The sequence below is a fragment of the Heptranchias perlo genome, chromosome 15 (genome assembly GCF_035084215.1).
Source record: "Heptranchias perlo isolate sHepPer1 chromosome 15, sHepPer1.hap1, whole genome shotgun sequence".
NCBI lineage: Eukaryota > Metazoa > Chordata > Chondrichthyes > Hexanchiformes > Hexanchidae > Heptranchias > Heptranchias perlo.
This window is the reverse complement of record NC_090339.1, coordinates 45,046,110-45,066,839: the sequence shown is the minus strand read 5'-3', so window position 1 is coordinate 45,066,839 and position 20,730 is coordinate 45,046,110. Positions and strand designations below refer to the sequence as shown.

Genomic DNA, 20,730 nt, shown 5'->3' with positions numbered 1-20,730 from the left:
CTGAGGAACTCCTGCAGCAATGCCCTGGGGCTGAGATGATTGGCCTCCAACAACTACTACCATCTTCCTTTGTGCTAGTTATGACTCCAGCCACTGGAGAGTTTTCCCCCTGATTCCCATTGACTTCAATTTTTGTAGGGCTCCTTGGTGCCACACTCGGTCAAATGCTGCCTTGATGTCAAGGGCAGTCACTCTCACCTCACCTCTGGAATTCAGCTCTTTTGTCCATGTTTGGACCAAGGCTGTAATGAGGTCTGGAGCCGAGTGGTCCTGGCGGAACCCAAACTGAGCATCGGTGAGCAGGTTATTGGTGAGTAAGTGCCGCTTGATAGCACTGTCGACGACACCTTCCATCACTTTGCTGATGATTGAGAGTAGACTGATGGGGCGGTAATTGGCCGGATTGGATTTGTCCTGCTTTTTGTGGACAGGACATACCTGGGCAATTTTCCACATTGTCGGGTGGATGCCAGTGTTGTAGCTGTACTGGAACAGCTTGGCTAGAGGCGCAGCTAGTTCTGGAGCACAAGTCTTCAGCACTACAGCTGGGATGTTGTCAGGGCCCATAGCCTTTGCTGTATCCAGTGCACTCAGCCGTTTCTTGATATCACGTGGAGTGAATCGAATTGGCCGAAGACTGGCTTCCGTGATGGTGGGGATATCGGGAGGAGGCTGAGATGGATTATCCACTCGGCACTTCTGGCTGAAGATGGTTGCAAACGCTTCAGCCTCGTCTTTTGCACTCACGTGCTGGACTCCGCCATCATTGAGGATGGGGATGTTTGCAGAGCCTCCTCCTCCCGTTAGTTGTTTAATTGTCCACCACCATTCATGACTGGATGTGGCAGGACTGCAGAGCTTTGATCTGATCCGTTGGTTGTGGAATCGCTTAGCTCTGTCTATAGCATGTTGCTTCCGCTGTTTAGCATGCATGTAGTCCTGAGCTGTAGCTTCACCAGGTTGGCACCTCATTTTTAGGTACGCCTGGTGCTGCTCCTGGCATGCTCTTCTACACTCCTCATTGAACCAGGGTTGATCCCCTGGCTTGTTGGTAATGGTAGAGTGAGGAATATGCCGGGCCATGAGGTTACAGATTGTGCTGGAATACAATTCTGCTGCTGCTGATGGCCCACAGCGCCTCATGGATGCCCAGTTTTGAGCTGCTAGATCTGTTCTGAATCTATCCCATTTAGCACGGTGGTAGTGCCACACAACACGTTGGATGGTGTCCTCAGTGCGAAGACGGGATTTCATCTCCACGAGGACTGTGCGGTGGTCACTCCTACCAATACTGTCATGGACAGATGCATTTGCGACAGGTAGATTGGTGAGGACGAGGTCAAGTAAGTTTTTCCCTCGTGTTGGTTCGCTCACCACCTGCCGCAGGCCCAGTCTAGCAGCTATGTCCTTCAGGACTCGGCCAGCTCGGTCAGTAGTGGTGCTACCGAGCCACTCTTGGTGATGGACATTGAAGTCCCCCACCCAGAGTACATTTTGTGCCCTTGCTACCCTCAGTGCTTCCTCCAAGTGGTGTTCAACATGGAGGAGGACTGATTCATCAGCTGAGGGAGGATGGTAGGTGGTAATCAGCAGGAGGTTTCCTTGCCCATGTTTGACCTGATGCCATGAGATTTCATGGGGTCCAGAGTCAATGTTGAGGACTCCCAGGGCCACTCCCTCCTGACTGTATATCACTGTACCGCCACCTCTGGTAGGTCTGTCCTGCCGGTGGGACAGGACATACCCAGGGATGGTGATGGAAGAGTCTGGGACGTTGGCTGAAAGATATGATTCTGTGAGTATGGCTATGTCAGGCTGTTGCTTGACTAGACTGTGGGACAGCTCTCCCAATTTTGGCACAAGTCCCCAGATGTTAGTAAGGAGGACCTTGCAGGGTCGACTGGGCTTGGTGTTTTGCCGTTGTCGTGTCCGGTGCCGAGTGGTCCGATGCCAGGTGGTCCGTCCGGTTTTATTCTTATTATGACTTTTCGTAGCAAGATTTTACAACTGAGTGGCTTGCTGGGCCATTTCAGAGGGCAATTAAGAATCAACCATATTGCTGTGGGTCTGGAGTCACATATAGGCCAGACCGGGTAAGGGCGGCAGGCTTCCTTCCCTAAACGACAATCCGGTAGTTTCATGGCCATCATTACTGATACTAGTATTTTAATTCCAGATTTTTATTTAATTAATTGAATTTAATTAAATTAATTGAATTTAAATTCGCCAGCTGCCATGGCGGGATTTGAACTCATGACTCTGGATTACTAGCCCAGTAACATAACCACTATGCTACCGTACCCTGTGGAGTAGGAGACAGTGAAAGAGTCTTGATTTCATTATAGTGAGAAGTGTGGCATATTTGGAGTTTAAGAGGACCAAGACAGGAAGTTCAGAGGAACAATGATCATAGCAGTATCAATAAGATAGAGACACTCAAGGTTGAATTGGGGAGGGGAGGGAGAAGGAGAGAGCAGGGTGAACAGAAAGAAAAATAAAGTTAAAAAAAATACTAGCATTGAGAAAAAGAATACCCAAACATGATAATTTTATATCCTAGCCCTGGATAGAAGGATCCTTCTCCAGGTATGGGAGCAACATTCTAGGCTTGAGAGTTAAAATCTGTTGAGGGAAAAATAAGTGTTTGGCACAAATGAGGAAGCTAGCAAAATGTCAAAATGGGATATATGCACATTGTAATAGCAGAAAACACTGGAAAACTAAGCAGGTCAGTCAGCATCGGTATCAAGACAGGTTATGTTGTTTTGAGTGTGTATCCTTTATCAGAACTGAAGACAGGGGAAAAAGTTGTCAGTGTATTTTCAGCATTTTCTCCTTTTATTTCAGATTTCCATTGTTTACTGTTCTTCCTTTTCATTTTACATGCACGTAATAGCTGGCTTAGACAGTCCGATACAAGGTTATGAAATCTAAGTGCTTATAGTTTTCAAAGTCATTTGAACTCCTCAATTTTGCAACAGTCTTGTAATACACTTCAAATCAGCTACATTCTATACTTTCCAGCATATCACAATAGAACAAAACGTGCATTTTTAAAGTGCCTTATCACGTCCTCAGGTTGTCCAAAAGTGCTTTATAACCAATGGATTACTTTTGTGGTATAGTCACTGTTCTTATGTAATCAAAGGAGAGGAAAGTTGTGAAAATGGATTATTGTACAAATAACTGCATACAAGGTACTGTCATTAGCGATATCTCCTCAACCCCCACCACAATGCACTAAATTAAAGCCATTTGCATTTAAAATGAGATATCAAAAGAACTTTTGATCCAAACTATTTATGCTACCAATTAGGTTTGACCTCCCTACCAAATAACCATAGGCTGCAGTTTGTAAAGATTACCTACACATAACAGCATCAGTTCTGTCAGTAAAGCTCATCTGGTTCCAATATTGCACTTTACAAAAAGGTTGATTACCCCGTAAGAAGTTCTTCATTTCATAACGATATCCTAATGTAGTTGGCTTTTTCAATGAGTGCAATAAAGTAGCCCATGGATTCATAAAAAAACTTGGTACAACAGAAGCGTGCCAATAGCAACACCCTTGTAACATGCGAGACACTGCTTTTATCTACTGGTTCCTATTATGCAAACACTCTACAAAGCAGTACACGGAGCCCAATTAGACAGCTTGGCAGTCGACTGTTCTGAAGGCTTAAATCATTAACCCTTTTGCAATTGCAGGCTTGCCTTAGGTGAAAAAGGAAGTAAAACTTACTAACTATACGCAACAGGACTGGGCCTACAGCAAGGAAACTGTGTGAAGTTATGCAAGTTCTACTCAAACAGGACAGTGGTCGTAGTAAAATGGATGTTTTGTAATACTGCACAACAATCAACCTAATATCAATAGTGGGTAAGCTTTTAGAGACTACAATAATAAAAGATAAAATTAATACTCACTTAGAATTTGTAAAAGGCAAGTCATGTCTGACAAATTTAAGAGTGCTTTGAAGAAATAATGGAGTGCAATAATAAAAGGAAAGGCACTGGGAAGAGAGTGTTATTACAGCATGACAAGTTTACATAGGCAGCTTTCATTATAAATGTGGACATAGGAACTTAAAATGGAAATGGTTGACAGAAGTGCACACAGACATAGTAGCTTCACTAGGTTCGTACCTCATTCTAAGGTATACCTCGTGCTGCTCCTGGCACGTCCTTGTACATCAGGGTTGGTCTCCTGGCTTGATAGTGATCATGGAGTGAAGGATGTGCTGGGTCATGAGGTTACAGATTGTGGTAGTATACGATGATGATGTTGATGATGATGGCCCACAGAACCTCATGGGCGCCCAGTTTTGGGCTGCTAGATCTATCCTTTGTCTGTCCCACTTAGCACAGTGGTTGTGTCACACTACATGATGGAGGATTCTGTCAAGGTGGAGGCGAGACATTAGGGGTCATTTTAACCGCATCCCAGCTCCAACACCCATTTCCGGGTTTAACCCAGGTGCGTTAGGATGTGCAACAGAAACCCGGAAGTCCTGTCCCCACTTAAAGCCTGCGGGCCGATACGTAAAGGGGCAATGTACTTCATTGCAATAGTTGAGGCATGTAATTTTTTGTGCATTAGAAATGTAAAAACAAATTTAACCGTACCTGCTTGGGTTTCCCATCGCTTCTGATTCATGTCAGGTGAAAGCAGACGAGAAGAACCAGATCCATGAGGTGAATGCCTTTATTGCACTGCTTGTGGGCCAGGATGAGCAGGAGTGCTTCATCCAGATCCAGCAAGCTCACCTAGTGCAACAGGACCACCTCCCCCCACCCCCACCCCCCAACCAACGATCTTCTCAGAGGCCCACCTGATGTCATCCATGTCCCGTTCTCTCCCCCCGCATTTTCTTCCACAGCCCACGATCAAGCTCTCCCTCCTCTCCGATTTGCTGCTCCTTTTCCTCTTGTCTGGCCTATCAATCTGACTGCCTGACGCATGGGAAACCCAGAAGCACAAATACTTACCTTCAATTGAGTTGCGATCACAGATTGCGATGCACTCACTTGACTTCCGGGTTCCCCACGCGAATATCTACGCACGTGCTGGGTTCCCGGCTCTGAACTAAAATCATGCCCATTGTCTTCACAAGGATTGTGCGGTGGTCACCTCTGCCAGTGCTATTGTGGATAGGCGAGTCTGTGACAAGTAGGTGGGTAGAAGATCAAGTAGCTAGCCTCCTCGTGTTGGTTTCTTCACCACCTGATGTAATCCCAGTCTGGCAGCTTAATCCTTCAGGAATTGGCAGCTCGGGCACTGGTGGTGCACACTGTAGTCCCCCAGAGTACATTTTGTGCCCTTGCTTGCCTCAGAGCTTGCTCCAAGTGACGCTTGATATGGAGGAATACTGAATCATCAGTTGAGAGGGGTGGGGAGGGGGGGGGGGTGGTCAGCAACAGGCTACTTGGCCTTGGCTGATCTAAAGCTATGAGCTATGGGGTCCACAGTAAAAGGTGAAGACTCCCAGGGCCGCTCCCACCCAACTAGCAAGGACGTAAACAGGTTAGTAGATTGGGCAGGTAGATGTTAGATGAAATTTAATGTTGAGAAATGTGCGATGATACATTTTGAGAGGAAGAATAAGAAATATATACTAAATAGCAAAACTTTAAAGGGTTAAAAGAGCAGAAACACTCATGGGTTCAGATATACAAATCTTTAAAAGTTGGAGGACAACTTTGAACCTTTATAAAACACTGGTCTGGCCACAACTGGAGTACTGTATCCAGTTCTGGGCACCACACTTTATAAAGGATGTGAAGGCCTTAGAGAGGGTGCAGAAGAGATTTACTAGAATGATTCCAGGGATGAGGACTTCAGTTACGTGGATAGACTGGAGAAGCTGGGTTCGTTCTCCTTAAAGCAGAGAAGGTTGAGAGGAGATTTGATAGAAGTGCTCAAAATCATGACGGGTTTAGATAAAGTAAATAAAGAGAAACTGTTCCCATTGGCGGAAGGGTCGAGAACCAGAGGACACAGATTTAAGGTAATTTGCAAAAGAACCAAAGGCGACATGAGGATAAACTTTTTTTACGCAGTGAGTAGTTATGATCTGGAATCTGCTGCCTGAAAGGATGGTGGAAGCAGATTCAATTCAGAAGCAGATTTTGGCTTTCAAAAAGGAATTGGATAAATACTTGAAGGGAAAAAATTTGCAAGGCTAGGGGGAAAGAGTGGGGGAATGGGACTAACTGGTTTGCTCTTATAAAGAGCTGGCACTGACTCAATGGGTCGAATGGCCTCTTCCTGTGCTGTAACCATTCTATGATTCTAAGTTGATAAAACTATAAGCAATCCTAAGTTTTTTAAATAAGAGCATGGAGTATAAAAGCAAAGAGGTAACGCTAAACATATAAAATAATTGGGCAGAACTTAGTTAGAATATGGTGTCGAGTTTTGGGCAACTTCTTCAGGAAGGATGCCTAGGCTGTGGATAGGTTACAGAAGAGATTTACCAAACTGATACCAGGGGTTAGAGGCTTTCTTTATGAGAGACTAAAGAAACTGGGGCTCTTTTCAAGAGAACAGAGGTGGTTATGGGAAGATCTGATAGAGCTGTAATGAGGGGTTTTGATAAGGTAAAGAGAGAAAATATATTTCCACTGGGCGAGCTAGTAACCAGAGGACATAAATTTAAGATCACCACCAAAAGAAATGATTATGTAAATAAAATAAATAAATAAGTAAATTAATCAGAGAGTTGCTAAGACGTGGAATGCCCTACCAGAAAGTGAAAGCAGAATCCATAACACCTTTCAGAAGGGACGAAGAGGATGAATATTCAAAAAAGCATAAAAGGGGTATGGATGAAGAGATGGGTATGGGACTAAATGGATAGCTCTTTCAGAGATCCATGTGGGCACTATGGGCCAAATGGCCACCTCCTGTGCTCTAAAATTCTGATTCAATAAAGCAACAAATCTTACAACTTTTCCTGTAATCTAGTAGTTTTGTCCCCCCCGCCCCCCACCATCATGAGAATATAGAGGGATCCAATTGTGCCACAGCTAATGGTCTATATATTCAAAGTTTCCATTAAATACCAGTTACCAGCAGTGACTATAATACCTAGTCCCTCATTTCATAATAACTCAATGTTTCACAAGTTGCTCCCTTACTAATGGTTAATGGCAATTCAAATGTTTGTGGCTTTTTAGATAGGTTGGAAAGAGAGCAAGTCCAAGAAGTACAATAATGTTTATAGCAAGCTGCAAGCCAAGTAAAAGAAAATTAGAAATTTCTCATCATCCTGTTAGAATCAGTTAAATAGACCCATCTTAAGTCTAAGTTTTAAGTTAATATATTGGTGCATTACAGCAATGCAAATTCCCTCATTGTACCACAGTGAGATTCCATCACCAACCTAATTTTAGCAAGGTGTGTTAAGAAATACTTTCAGCCTTAGTGCCAGGGAAAGTGGGGGGGGGGGGGGAAAGAGATCAGACCTGATCTGAGCAGTGTCAACTAGGGAGGTTGTGGCATCTCCCAGTAAAGGGAGAGCAGGTAGACACCTAGGCAGCCTCCGGCACCTCACTACAAACAGCGGGCAGCTCACCTGCCTTCTACTGCAGGCATCTTGCCAGGTGGTTGAAAAAAATAAAAACAAAGTAAAAAACTGAAGGGGAAGAAATGCATCCAAATATCCCCACTAAAGAACACTCAGATCACACGTTTTTGAAATAGGGAATCTCACTACAGATACCCTCTTTAAAACAATTAGCTACACTCTAATGTGGTGATTTGGTCTTGACTTTGGCAACCTTGATTGGAGCATGATTCCCCAGCATTGGAAGGACAAAGATGTAACCCTGTTTCAGGATTCAATAATATTCTTTGCTGATGATCCTTCCTATGGATACTTAAAGTGTACTTAAGATAATTCTATGTTTTATTTTGTAATATAAATAAAATTAGTTATGAAGAATTACAATTGATGTAAAACATTTAATGAATATTTTTGTTTTAACGGTAATTTAACTGAGATTGCTTTAGTATGGACAGGGTAAACTTGATTAGGTTTAATGTATGCAAGCGTTACAAATTTCAGGTCTGCCTCGCATGCAGCAGTGCTGATTATTCCCAAAAGTAGTCTGAATGTCTCATGGTCAGGAGTGTGCCCGTACGGCACGATGTCCAATCATATATGATAGTGTAACCTGGGGGTGGAACAGTGATCTGAACTGGATGTCATTCTTCCACATGTGCCCTCAAGCGCGTTTATCCATCCTTTCAAAAGGCAGACTGAAAAACAACTTAGTGAGATAACACCTGATGTAAATCATTGAGCTGCTTTATTTTACAAGCAGAAAGTGAACAAACCTCACTTCACTCAATTTTCATTTGTCAAAAAATGAGGAAAAGTAATAAACTACATGCCTCATCTCTTATGAGCTTATGTACTTGTTTTTGATTTCACTTTTCTTTCTAGACAACTTCCAATTGCAAAACTAGCCACTTGCATCTTATCTTCCAGTTTCAGGTCCAGGCCTGCATCTTGTAACCTTCTGTTTAAAACCTAGGTAATTACATCCAGCTGACAGGCCAAAGAAATATCCTTGCATTCAAAACTCAACAATCTGGAAGTCAGCTGAATCCCTCAGGTGCAGTTTTTGCTCCCTGGAAGATATCACACAGCATCACTATTACAACTGTGCAAAATGATGCAAACTATGACAAGCAACTTTGCAAAAGTAGTGCACAAAATGCTAGTATACATTGAAAGTGTTACCACTTGCTGCAAAACACAGGCCCGGATGTCTCTCCAAAGCCAACCAGATAGCGTTTTCAACATCATGCAATCCCACTCAGGCTGCTTTAATTGGCTTCAGCCCCTCTGGACTAAGGTTAGTAAAATTAGCCAGGGTTTTTGTTCAGCAACTACTGCTAAAATTTATGCATGGATGGAAATGGGTTCAGCTGTGATGCCTCGTGATTGAATAGCCTGTCGATACCATCAAAGATCACACGTGAATAATGGCTGCTTAGGAAAGATGCCCAAGGGTGACCAGCGCCTGTTGTAATTGTACAGCAGTAAGAAATCAATATCTTCGTGAGAATGGGGGAAAGGTGGCAAAAAAAATGGTTCCAAGACTAGCCCCATTTGTAAAGTTTGCAACTAGCTTTCATTAGTCCCATTTGTTTTAACCGGTGTGTACAAATGGTCGAATTTGTGAAGAATTAAAATTAAGTACTTACTCTTTTGTTAAGACAGATGACAGGCCACAGACTGCAGCCCAAGGTGCAACAGCAACACAGACAACCACATAGAAGCCACTTCACATTGATGGGAAGATTTTTCTTTAAACATCCATTTACCCGACCAATGCTCGTCTTGTACTCCTCTGGAGCCACCTAGAACAGAATAAAGCAGGAGTCATAATAATGAAGATATTTGTAGCATCATAGGCAGATTTCAAATCAAGCTCACCAATGAGAAAAAAGCTATTATTTGAGCCGTCTACAGTTTTGAACTAAGTACTGTGCACATATGAGATCAAACTGAAGAGATATGTGTGTAGTTATGTATCCATTTACATACTATGAAAAGAATACGGCAACATCCACCATAAAAGTGAAACCAGAGATTACTTTTAAAATTCAAATATTAATTTTCTAGGCCTCACTGCAGATTAAATGTAACTCCAAACTAAACTAGGAATTTGTGTTGTGCTCATGTTAAGCATATTTCTACCAATTCTTTGAAGCTTTTACTTAACAGTAATATGAATTCAAATCAAAAATGCCCAAGCAGAAATTGTATTTAAAATCATTGTTAAATGCCACTCAGTCTTTATTCCTAATTTTGCTCAATCATCCTTTTCCCGCTTTTAAAAAAAAATCAAAAAGCAGGAAAGAAAATGCATACAATGACAACTCAATGTGGTTTCCCTTCCCCTCTCATCCCTCCAGAATAATCTTCAATTGTTTTAGATTTACACTACTAGGATATAGGAACATAAGGATATCACTTTTTGTCTCTATATCTCCTTTCCTTTAAAACTGCAGACAACTGCATGGATAATTATCAGTAATTTTTAAAAGCCACCCAAAGGCTCTAAGAAGCCATTCATGAAGACCCAATACACTAAGTTCCTAAGGTGTAAGGTCACCCAGTATTTACAAATGGAACAGACATGGTTTCATTTTTTTTTAAAGTCAGAGGTCAATTATCAAATTCATTTTTGTGAATTTGTGAGGCAATATAGATTTTTTTTCAAAAATCAGGAGAGTCATTTGTCAAATCCATCAACAGGCAGGAATGCATGTTAAGGGAAGATTAACAATGGTTTACAAGATTAAAAAATATTAGTGATCAAAAACATTAAAATTGAAGTAAACTGTGTTCTATAGAGCAGCTGAAAAGCTTACAGATGAGCAAAAATATTCTAAATAGAACTATACAAATACTTACATTGGTCTTTAGAGGGGAAAAATGCAAATACTCATTATTTTACATAAAAATTCCAACCATTGCTCATGCAAATACTGAAAGTAGCTATAAACAATAACGGGGCTCAGGGTATAATAGAACTATTTTTCTATTACAAATATATACAAACTAATTTTTGTTGGGCAAGAAAGCTAATTTCACATTGTGGGTCATCTAACAGTTATATGGCACATTGAAAATTGGGTTCAGTGATGTTATTTCAGTTGGGACTTACAAGTTCTATGGCATGCATAGTCCTGAAAGTTATTCAATAGCTTTCATTTCAATAGTTGGAGATAGCACAGTTTATGGCTCCCTCTAATAGAAAGCTCATATATAAATACATTCCTTAACTTTTTGTATGACTTGTACAATACACCCTAACAGAGGATCTAGTGTGGTATATTTGCAAATGTAATCAAATGCCCAAAATAAACCTTTGCATTATAGACTCCTAGCAACATATATTTGCTGTAAACTATAAGCCAAGTATTCTTGCCACAAGAAAAATGCAAATGAGCATCCAGCTACTGGTCAGTAAGGCATGCTTCCCACACTGCAAATGAGTCTTACTTCCTCTTAGCTTTATATTGGACCTGCTAATAAAACATGGTTGTAACATTTTACGACAGGATGCAAAAACACTTCACAAATAGTGAAAAGACTGGCAAAGCCCAGCAGGCTAACCATGCCTCTTCAATCATAATAAGCAAGCCCTCTAATCTATCAACTGTCAGGTACAGTCACAATGCAACTCACTCGTTTATTGCTTATACTTCTCTGCAATGCACAACTACCTCTCCACAGGCTCTTTGTTGCAGATTTAGAGTAGGAAGCTGCCTTTCATAATATAAATATATATATATATATATATATATACACACACACACATATACACACACACATACATATGTGTTTAATCATCCAGTGTGTCCCCTGGAGCTGTATATTATACCACAAGTGACATTTACACTACACTTTTATTCCTGCTTTTTGTGGGGGGAGGGGAAAGAGAAGATACACACAAGCCAAGAGCAGAATTCTGCATGAATTTGTTGACAGGGAAGCCATTAAAATGGATGCTAGGGCATAAAGCAAGGAGCACTTTTAAACAAAACTAATTGTACACAGCAAGCATTAGTGAAGTGTGCCAAATGGTCTTAGTTACAAAATACACAATATTTCTAGCAAATATTCTCTCAAAAATGAGAAAGGATAAATCTGCCAATTTCTTTACATGTGTGTTCTTTTCTGCAGCAGTACATGAAGTGAGATCATAACCTGCAAAACTACCATGCTTTAATTCTAGATATCGGTAGAAATGGCATTTTCCCCAGTAAAATTCCCGTACTGATGTAACTTAATAGCTTAAAAACAGCATTTTCACACTCAAAAATTATAAGATGAACATCGTTCTGGGAAGGATACAATTTAAAGAACATTACAGTTAGATCTTGTAATCAGGATATGAAATTAAAATTAGCTGACACACTGCAGCTACTTGCCCTGTGGTAGCTGAATTTTTATTCTTTTTAACCATGGCAACTTCGTCTATGTACCCTGATTACTTTATAGCTTTATTAAATAGTTTAAAACAATTAAATACGAGTACATTTTGGATTAGTGCTCTAGGTTTATGCATTTTTGTAGCTTTCTATTGGTTGACTTTGTAGTGTGCCAGTTTTGCAAAGTATATAACGTCCCTTCCCTTACCAAATTCAACCAAGCACATATATCAGACATTTATCGTCTTTTGGAGGTGCCTTCCCCTCCCTCCTGCCCTGATAAGACCTCTTTGGTGAAAGATATTACTCCAGGTTCTTTGCGTAAATATGAATTTCAAATGCTACCTGTAATGAACAATTTTATAAAATAGCCTTTGGAGCACTTGTGCAATAATAGCTTCTTATAATTACTCAATTCAGGGTTCCAAAATACTCATTCTTACAGTTTGCTAAGAATCTGCACCCCCACCCATCATGGCAGGTTTACACTGTAAGCATTTGAGCCATAAAGTCCCATTTTGATTCCTATTCTGTGCTGAGTTAGCTGATTTCATCTGGTGCAATATTAGGAATGCTAGGATTGGCCTCAGCTTCCCTAAATTAGAGGTGGAAACTCCTCCAAAGTTCCAGCTTCTGATCACTATCCAATGACCCCTACTGGAAATACGCATCTGTGGGTATCAAGTAAGGACAGGATCATACTCTGCTGTGATGTCCCTTTGGGCAAATAGCTTACTGACACCGTCAAGGCTCATGCACTAATAATAGACATTTGAAGGAGGTACCAAAGCTTGCCTGTAGAACTGTATCCTTACCAGGAGTCAAAGGCTCAGGAAAGGTAGGAAGGGGAGGGGATAATATTTCAGGGAAACAAACAAAAATTGAAACAAAAAACTCTGACCCAAATTTAACTCACTAATTATCAAGTTAACATTTGAATTTCACCTCATTTATTAATTAATATAACATAAATGGACAGTATAGAGATCAGGACCTTTCAGAATGTGTGTGTGTGGAAATAAGGATATTTACTTCGTTGAACAATGAAAACACATGTAATCGGGGATTTTTTTAGTGCTTTGATTAGGATTATACATTACCATGCATTAAAAGCAATTTAGTCCTTTAAAATTATTAGTGACTACAACTATAAAAAGCTCAATCAACATTCCCAATTATTTTTAGTGGCCATTTAGATTCTCCATAAAAGAATGCTGAATTGATCCCTGATTAATCTTTAAATCAGGTAATGGGACTCCATCATGTAGTAAATTGGTATATAGTGATTCTCTGCACTAAAGATTACTGCATCTATATAGTTTACGTATTGCATTATTCCATAGTATACTTCTCCGTGGCAGAGGTAGTAAAATGCCAACTATCTATGTGCTAAACCTGATCTCAGATGTAAACAAATTAATGGACGCACAAATGTACTTCACAATTCGCCTCAGTCATCCGACATGAGAGCGCGAGAGAAAGAAAAAGAGCGAGAGAGAAAAAGAGTGAGAATACAAAAAAACTATAGACTATTTTGGCATTTGCATTTTTATGGAAATTAAACACATGAACCACAGGTTCTGTTGAATATCTTGCAAGAACAAAGTTGCAGAATAAAAACATAAAGCAAAGGTTGAATGCATTTGATCAGTGTAGCTAAGGATAAAAGATCGCAGCTGCTTCCTAAACTGACCAAATTTCATTACATCCAGCAGTGTTCTAAAGTACTAAATTAAGGACCAACAGGGATACAATAAAAATGTCAGTAATCTGAAATTTTCAATTCAAAAACACCCAAACATATACTTTTTCTAATTGAATCCTTTGTGTGTGACTTATAACCATAACGGTTGGCACCAGTGCACTGGTAACCAAAACTGAAGTTTATGCTTTAACAAAATTTCCATATAGATTTAATTACAGTTTATGCATACAGACTTAGCATTACCAGCCTAATATTTCTTCTTTCTTGGTGGCAGGAAGAGGGGAGCAAAGGAATTGCAATTGCATCTAACTCCTGATAAGTATGTATAACCGGTTTGTCAGTGCACTCTGCTTTATAGTACTGAGCCACAAAGACCAGACAAGTACCAGATTCGACTGCTGGTCTGTACTGAGTTAGCTTATCGTAAACAGGGCACGATTTGTGGAAATAAAATTGGCCGCAGCACCTTTGAGCACCAGGAAAAAACAGCCAGCGATCCTGGCTGGCATTGCTCTTCCTAGTCCACAGGTGTGAATCATAGAATTGTTACTGCACAGAAGGAGGCCATTCGGCCCATTGATCCTGTGCTGGCTCTTTGTAAGAGCAATCCAGTTAGTCCCATTCTCCTGCTCTTTCTCTGTAGCCCTGAAAACTTTTTCTCTTCAAATATTTATCCAATTTCTTTTTGAAAGCCATGACTGAATCTAACTTCACCACACTTTCAGGCAGCGCATTCCAGATCTCTACTCTACTTGCCAAAAAAAAAGCCATGGACAACTAAAGAGGTAAGGGACAGTATAAGACATAAGGAAAGGGCATACAAAAAGGCAATAAATGACACAGATACTGGCAAATAGGAAAGATACAAAGATCAACAAAGGGTCACAAAACAGACAGTAAGAGCTACAAAAAGAGTATGAAAAGAAACTTGCAAGGGATATCAAAACCAATACGAAGAATTTTTATAGTTATATTAGGAAAAAGAGGGTGGTCAGGAGCAGTGTTGGCCCCTTAAAAACCAAAAGTGGGGATATTGTCATTGACAATGGGGAAATGCCGGACATGTTGAACACTTACTTTGCATCAGTATCTACAGTAGAAAAAGAGGATAGCATGCCGGAAATCCCAAGAAAACTAATATTTAATCCGGGACAGGGACTCAATAAAATTAACATAAGTAAAGCAACAGTAATGAAGAAAATAATAACACTAAAGAGTGACAAATCCCCAGGACCAGATGGTTTCCTTTTAAAGGAAATAGGTGAGCACATTGCAGATGCCCTAACTATAAGCTTTCAAAGTTCTCTGGATTCAGGAACAGTCCCTGTAGATTGGAAAATTGCACGTCACTCCGCTTTTTAAGGAGAGAGAGAGGGAAACTGGGGAACTATAGACCAGTTAGCCTAACATCTATTGTGGGGAAAATGCTGGAGTCTATAATTAAGGATAGGGTGACTGAACACTGAGAATTTTCACTTAATCAGAGAGAGCCAGCATAGATTTGTGAAAGGTAGGTTGTGCCTGACAAACCTGATTGAATTTTTTGAAGAGGTGACTAAAGTAGTGGACAGGGAAATGTCAATGGATGTTATTTATATGGACTTCCAGAAGGCATTTGATAAGGTCCCACATAAGAGACTGTTAGCTAAGATAGAAGCCCATGGAATTGAGGGGAAAGTACGGATTTGGTTAGGAAGTTGGCTGAGCGAAAGGCGACAGAGAGTAGGGTAATGGGTAGATACTCACATTGGCAGGATGAGACTAGTGGAGTCCCGCAGGGATCTGTCTTGGGGCCTCAATTATTCACAATATTTATTAACGACTTAGATGAAGGCATAGAAAGTCTCATATCTAAGTTTGCCGATGACACAAAGATTGGTGGCATTGTTAGCAGTGTAGATGAAAACTTAAAATTACAAAGCGATATTGATAGATTAGGTGAATGGGCAAAACTGGGGCAAATGGAATTCAGTGTAGACAAATGTGAGGTCATCCACTTTGGATCAAAAAAGGATAGAACAGGATACTTTCTAAATGGTAAAAAGTTAAAAACAGTGGGACTTAGGGGTACAGGTACATAGATCATTGAAGAGTCATGAACAGGTACAGAAAATAATCAATAAGGCTAATGGAATGCTGGCCTTTACATCTAGAGGACTAGAGTTCAATGGGGCAGATGTTATGCTGCAGCTATACAAAACCCTGGTTAGACCGCACCTGGAGTGCTGTGAGCAGTTCTGGGCACCGCACCTTCGGAAGGACATATTGGCCTTGGAGGGAGTGCAGCATAGGTTTACTGGAATGATACCCGGACTTCAAAGGTTAAGTTACGAGGAGAGATTACACAAATTGGGGCTGTACTCTCTGGAGTTTCGAAGGTTAAGGGGTGATCTGATCGAAGTTTATAAGATATTAAGGGGAACAGATAGGGTGGATAGAGAGAAACTATTTCCGCTGGTTGGGGATTCTAGGAGTAGGGAGCACAGCCTAAAAATTAGAGCCAGACCTTTCAGGAGCGAGATTAGAAAACATTTCTACACACAAAGGGTGGTAGAAGTTTGGAACTCTCTTCCGCAAATGGCAATTGATACTAGCTCAATTGCTAAATTTAAATCTGAGATAGATAGCTTTTTGGCAACCAAAGGTATTAAGGGATATGGGCCAAAGGCAGGTATATGGAGTTAGATCACAGATCAGCCATGATCTTATCAAATGGCGAAGCAGGTATGAGGGGCTGAACGGCCTACTCCTGTTCCTATGTTCCTATCATAACTACTCGCTGCGTAAAAAAAGTTTTTCCTCACGTCGCCTTTTGTTATTCTGCCAATAACCTTAAATCTGTGTCCTCTGGTTCTCGACCTTTCCACCAATGGGAACAGTTTCTCTTTATTTACTTTATCTTAACCCATGATTTTGAACACTTCCATCAAATCTCATCTCAACTTCTCTGCTCTAAGGAGAACAACCCCAGCTTCTCCAGCCTATCCATGTAACTGAAGTCCCTCATCCCTTTACTATGCTAGTAAAACTTTTCTGCACCCTCTCTAAGACCTTCACACCCTTCCTAAAGAGTGGTGCCCAGCATTGGACACAATACTCCAGTTGTGGCCGAAACAGTGGCTTCTAAAGGTTCAACATAACATCCTTGCTTTTGTACTCTATGCCTCTATTTATAAAGCCCAAGATGCCGTACGCTTTTTAAACCGCTTTCTCAACCTGTCTTGCCACCTTCAAAGATCTGTGCACATATACCCCCAGGTCTCTCTGTTCCTGCACCCCCTTTAGAATTGTACCATTTAGTGTATATTGGCTCTCCTCGTTCTTCCTGCTAAAACGTATCACTTTGCACTTCTCTGCCTTAAATTTCATCTGCCATGTGTCCGCCCATTCCACCAGCCTGTCTAATTCCTCTTGAAGTCTATTACTATCCTCTTCACTGTTTACTACACTTCCAAGTTTTGTGTCATCTGTAAATTTTGAAATTGTGCCCTGTACACCCAATTCATTAATACATATCAAAAAAAAAGCAGCGATCCTAGTACCTGACCACTGTATACTTTCCTCCAGTCCAAAAAACAACTGTACCCCTTCACTCTCTATTTCCTGTCACTTAGTCAATTTTCTATCCATGCTGTCACTGCCCCTTTTATTCCATGGGCTTCAATTTTGCTGACAAACCTATTATGTGGCATTTTATCAAACGCCTTTTGAAAGTCCATATACACATCAACCACATTGCCCTCATCAACCCTCTCTGTTACCTCATCAAAAAACTCAATCAAGTTAGTTAAACACGATTTGCCTCTAATAAATATTGGCTTTCCTTTATTCATCCACACTTTCATCCCATCCGGACTGGGTGACTTATCTACTTTAAGTATGGCCAGCCTTTCTAGTACCTCCTCTATCAATTTTCACCCCATCCAATATCTCAACTATCTCCCTCTTTAATGTTACTTTGGCAGCATCTTCTTCCTTGGTAAAGACAGATGCGAAGACCAATTAGAGTTAATTTGTGCAACCCCAGCTGAGATCGCTCATTCAGTGCGGATCGGGAATTGAACCTGGGATCTTCTGGTCTGTATAGTTCATTTGCCTTTACCAAATGAGATATCCAAATGTACCCCTTAGAAGGATCTATAATACCAGCTATATATTAGGAGCTAAAGGGTTAGAAAAGGTCTGCTCAGTTCAATAAATAATTACCTTTTGTTCAAATTATTTCATATTAACTACTTGATCTTTGTAGAATACTTTCTGAATAAGCCTTGGGTATCTACGTATGCTGCAAGGGGGTGGGGGTGCGGTGAGGTGAAAGAGTAGGGAAAGGGTTGTGAAGGAAAGAAAGAAAGTAGGATACCAAGAAGGAAACCATCAGTTTTCAATAATAACTCACCTTTCCTGTAAGCACCGAGGGAAATTCTGGATCAAATTTGTTGCTGAGGCCAAACCTTAAGAAAAAACACAACATTTTAAAATGCTACTCAAGGAAGATAGTGACTTTACAGCAAAAACTACTGTGCAAGTACCATGCACATGTTCCTTTTTTTGAGTTATATAATGCTGTAATGAGAGAAAGCCCCATTTTCAAAAACAAATCCCTTATTAAAATTGATAATATGAAGATGTTCATTTCAAGTCATTCTGAAAGTTGTGGTTATATTTCTTCAATCTCCAATAAAACTGTCACTAATTATTTAATCAACGAGGTAATGGACAATAAGAACGGAAATCAATGAGGTGGAAAACACAATAAGTCAGTCATCAGTTAGGAAACATTTTGAAGTGTTTTAATTTTAGAGTTGTTTTTTTTGGACACAGCCGATTTCAGTAATTCAATGTGCATATCATAGCTCTTTTTTAAAAAGTCACTTCAAAATCACAATTACATTCCCCCAATTTTTTTAACCGAATCCTAAATGCTGAATGAAATGTCTTCCAAAACCCATTGATTTTCATAAATATGGAATACTTCCGTACCAGGTCCAAGAGATTTTTCAGATTTTTTTAAGCACAAACACCATTAATTGATACCAAGCTGGGATAGTACCTCCAAATGATAATACTGGTTTCAAAACAAGTGGCAGACAGAACACCAGAGAGCCAGCCAGCATATCAAGGAGCAATGTACACCTTAGTACAATTAAAAAATCAAGTTATGCTTTCAAAGGCAACTTAATCAGTTTCAAACCAGCATTTTAATTGGGAACATTTCTCTAAAATGAACAGAAACTACAACTGACTGAGAATTTCTGTTTTACTGTATATTCATTGAAATGACAATTCTATGTAGAAGTCACATTACTCAATACATCAAAGCAAATGGTAGATGTTTTAAATATGGGAAATAAAGTCTATATAAGTTGTATGATATAGCAGGAAGATTGCAGATTACATACAAAATCAAGGGAGGGAAGAAAATTTTCCCTGCCTTATTTAAACAAAATCCTTTCCATCTCAGAATGGAGTGCACACAAATACACATCAGGAAGGATCACAATTCACTGTTTATACTAAACAGCAAGTTCAGCAACATATCAAGTTACAAAAAGTACTGGATACGAGAAACAAGGTCTTCCAATCCACAGTGTGTTGGCTAGATTAGAATACAATAAAGAGGGAAGGATATTTACACATTTTTACTACATAATAAAGAATAGCCATTGAAAGTGTTGTCCATCTTGACAGTTATTAGGTTCCTAGGTTCATTAAACCTCATCAGAAAGTCACAAGTGTTGCAATGAGTTTGTGTATTTTTTCCATTTCTGAAATGGATTTAAATAAACTCAGATTAGCAAGGGCTCAAAATTGTACTCGTCAGTTGTCTAATGAGCAACTAATGACTATCCTGCTTGGGGAAGGTAAGCAGTTCACTCTTGACCCCTGTCCTTGCTGCCCCTCGCGACATTATCCCAAAACACAACATACTACACGTACACTGATGACACCCAGCTCTACCTCACCCCTCTCGACCCCTCCACTGCCTCTGATTTGTCACACTACTTATCCCACATCCAGTATTGGATGAACAGAAATTTCCTCCAATTGAATATTGGGAAAACTGATGCCATTGTCTTCAGTCCCCACCACAAACTCCGTTCCCTAGCCACCGACTCTATCCCTCTCCTTGACCAATGTCTGAGGCTAAACCAGACTTTTTGCAACTTCGGCGTCCTATTTGGCCTGGAGCTGAACTTCTGACCACATGTCTGCTCTATCACCAAGACTGCCTACTTCCACCTATATAATAATCGCCCATCTCCGCCCCTGCCTCAGCCCATCAGCTGCTGAAACCCTCATCTTTGCCTTTGTTACTGCCAGAGTTGACTGTGGATGATAAGAGTGGCAAAAAAGTATTGTATTGTGCAGCAGACATTCCTCGTTTTGATCAACACAATCAAAAAAAACTTAAAATCTCAAAAAATCTTAGGAAACATTCCTGGACAGTAGTAATCTCAACTTAACTGAACATTGTTATGACAGTTACTCAAAAATTTACACATAATTTAGTGCCATGCACAAGAATTTCTAGGAAAAGAAAAAGGTCATTAGACCCAACAAATCTGACCCTTCTTGATCCCGTACATCAAGGTTGGGGAGGGGAAAGAGATAAATTAAAAAATATGCAAATATTCCTTGAATTAAATGCATAAAACCCTTTGTTCTTCCAAATACAAGTTCTGACTGCAAGTTTTTTTTTAAAAAATCACTCAAAAATATTACTGTTGCAAACTCCCGAGCCCGAAGCGAATTTAGAAAATCTACAAACCATAACAAAGTCATTTAAACTCCAATTTATCAGATCCTTACTGGGGCAGAAGGGGGCAATGCATCTGACCGTCAGCATTCCCAGTAACACCATTTTGGAATTAAGTCTCCCTCTACATTTACAGTAGCACCATAGAATAGTTACAGCACAGAAGGAGGCCATTCGGCCCATCGAGCCTGTGCTGACTCTTTGTAAGAGCAGTCCAGTTAGTCCCATTCCCCGGCAAATTTTTTCCTTCAAGTATTTATCCAACTCGTTTTTGAAAGCCACGATTGATTCTGCATCCATCATCCTTTCAGG

At 40.4% G+C, this 20,730-nt stretch overlaps 1 protein-coding gene across 1 annotated transcript in view; it reads right to left on the bottom strand.

The window, feature by feature from the left end:
* Window positions 1–20,730, bottom strand: part of chic1 (cysteine-rich hydrophobic domain 1) — a 48,411-nt gene that overhangs the window by 15,310 nt on the left and 12,371 nt on the right. Inside the window, exons 2-3 of the mRNA XM_067997144.1 lie at window positions 18,058–18,112; window positions 9,218–9,373 (exon numbers count right to left, since the gene is read on the bottom strand). Of these exons, the coding sequence (XP_067853245.1) occupies window positions 9,218–9,373; window positions 18,058–18,112 (211 nt within the window). The remainder of the gene's footprint in view (window positions 1–9,217; window positions 9,374–18,057; window positions 18,113–20,730) is intronic.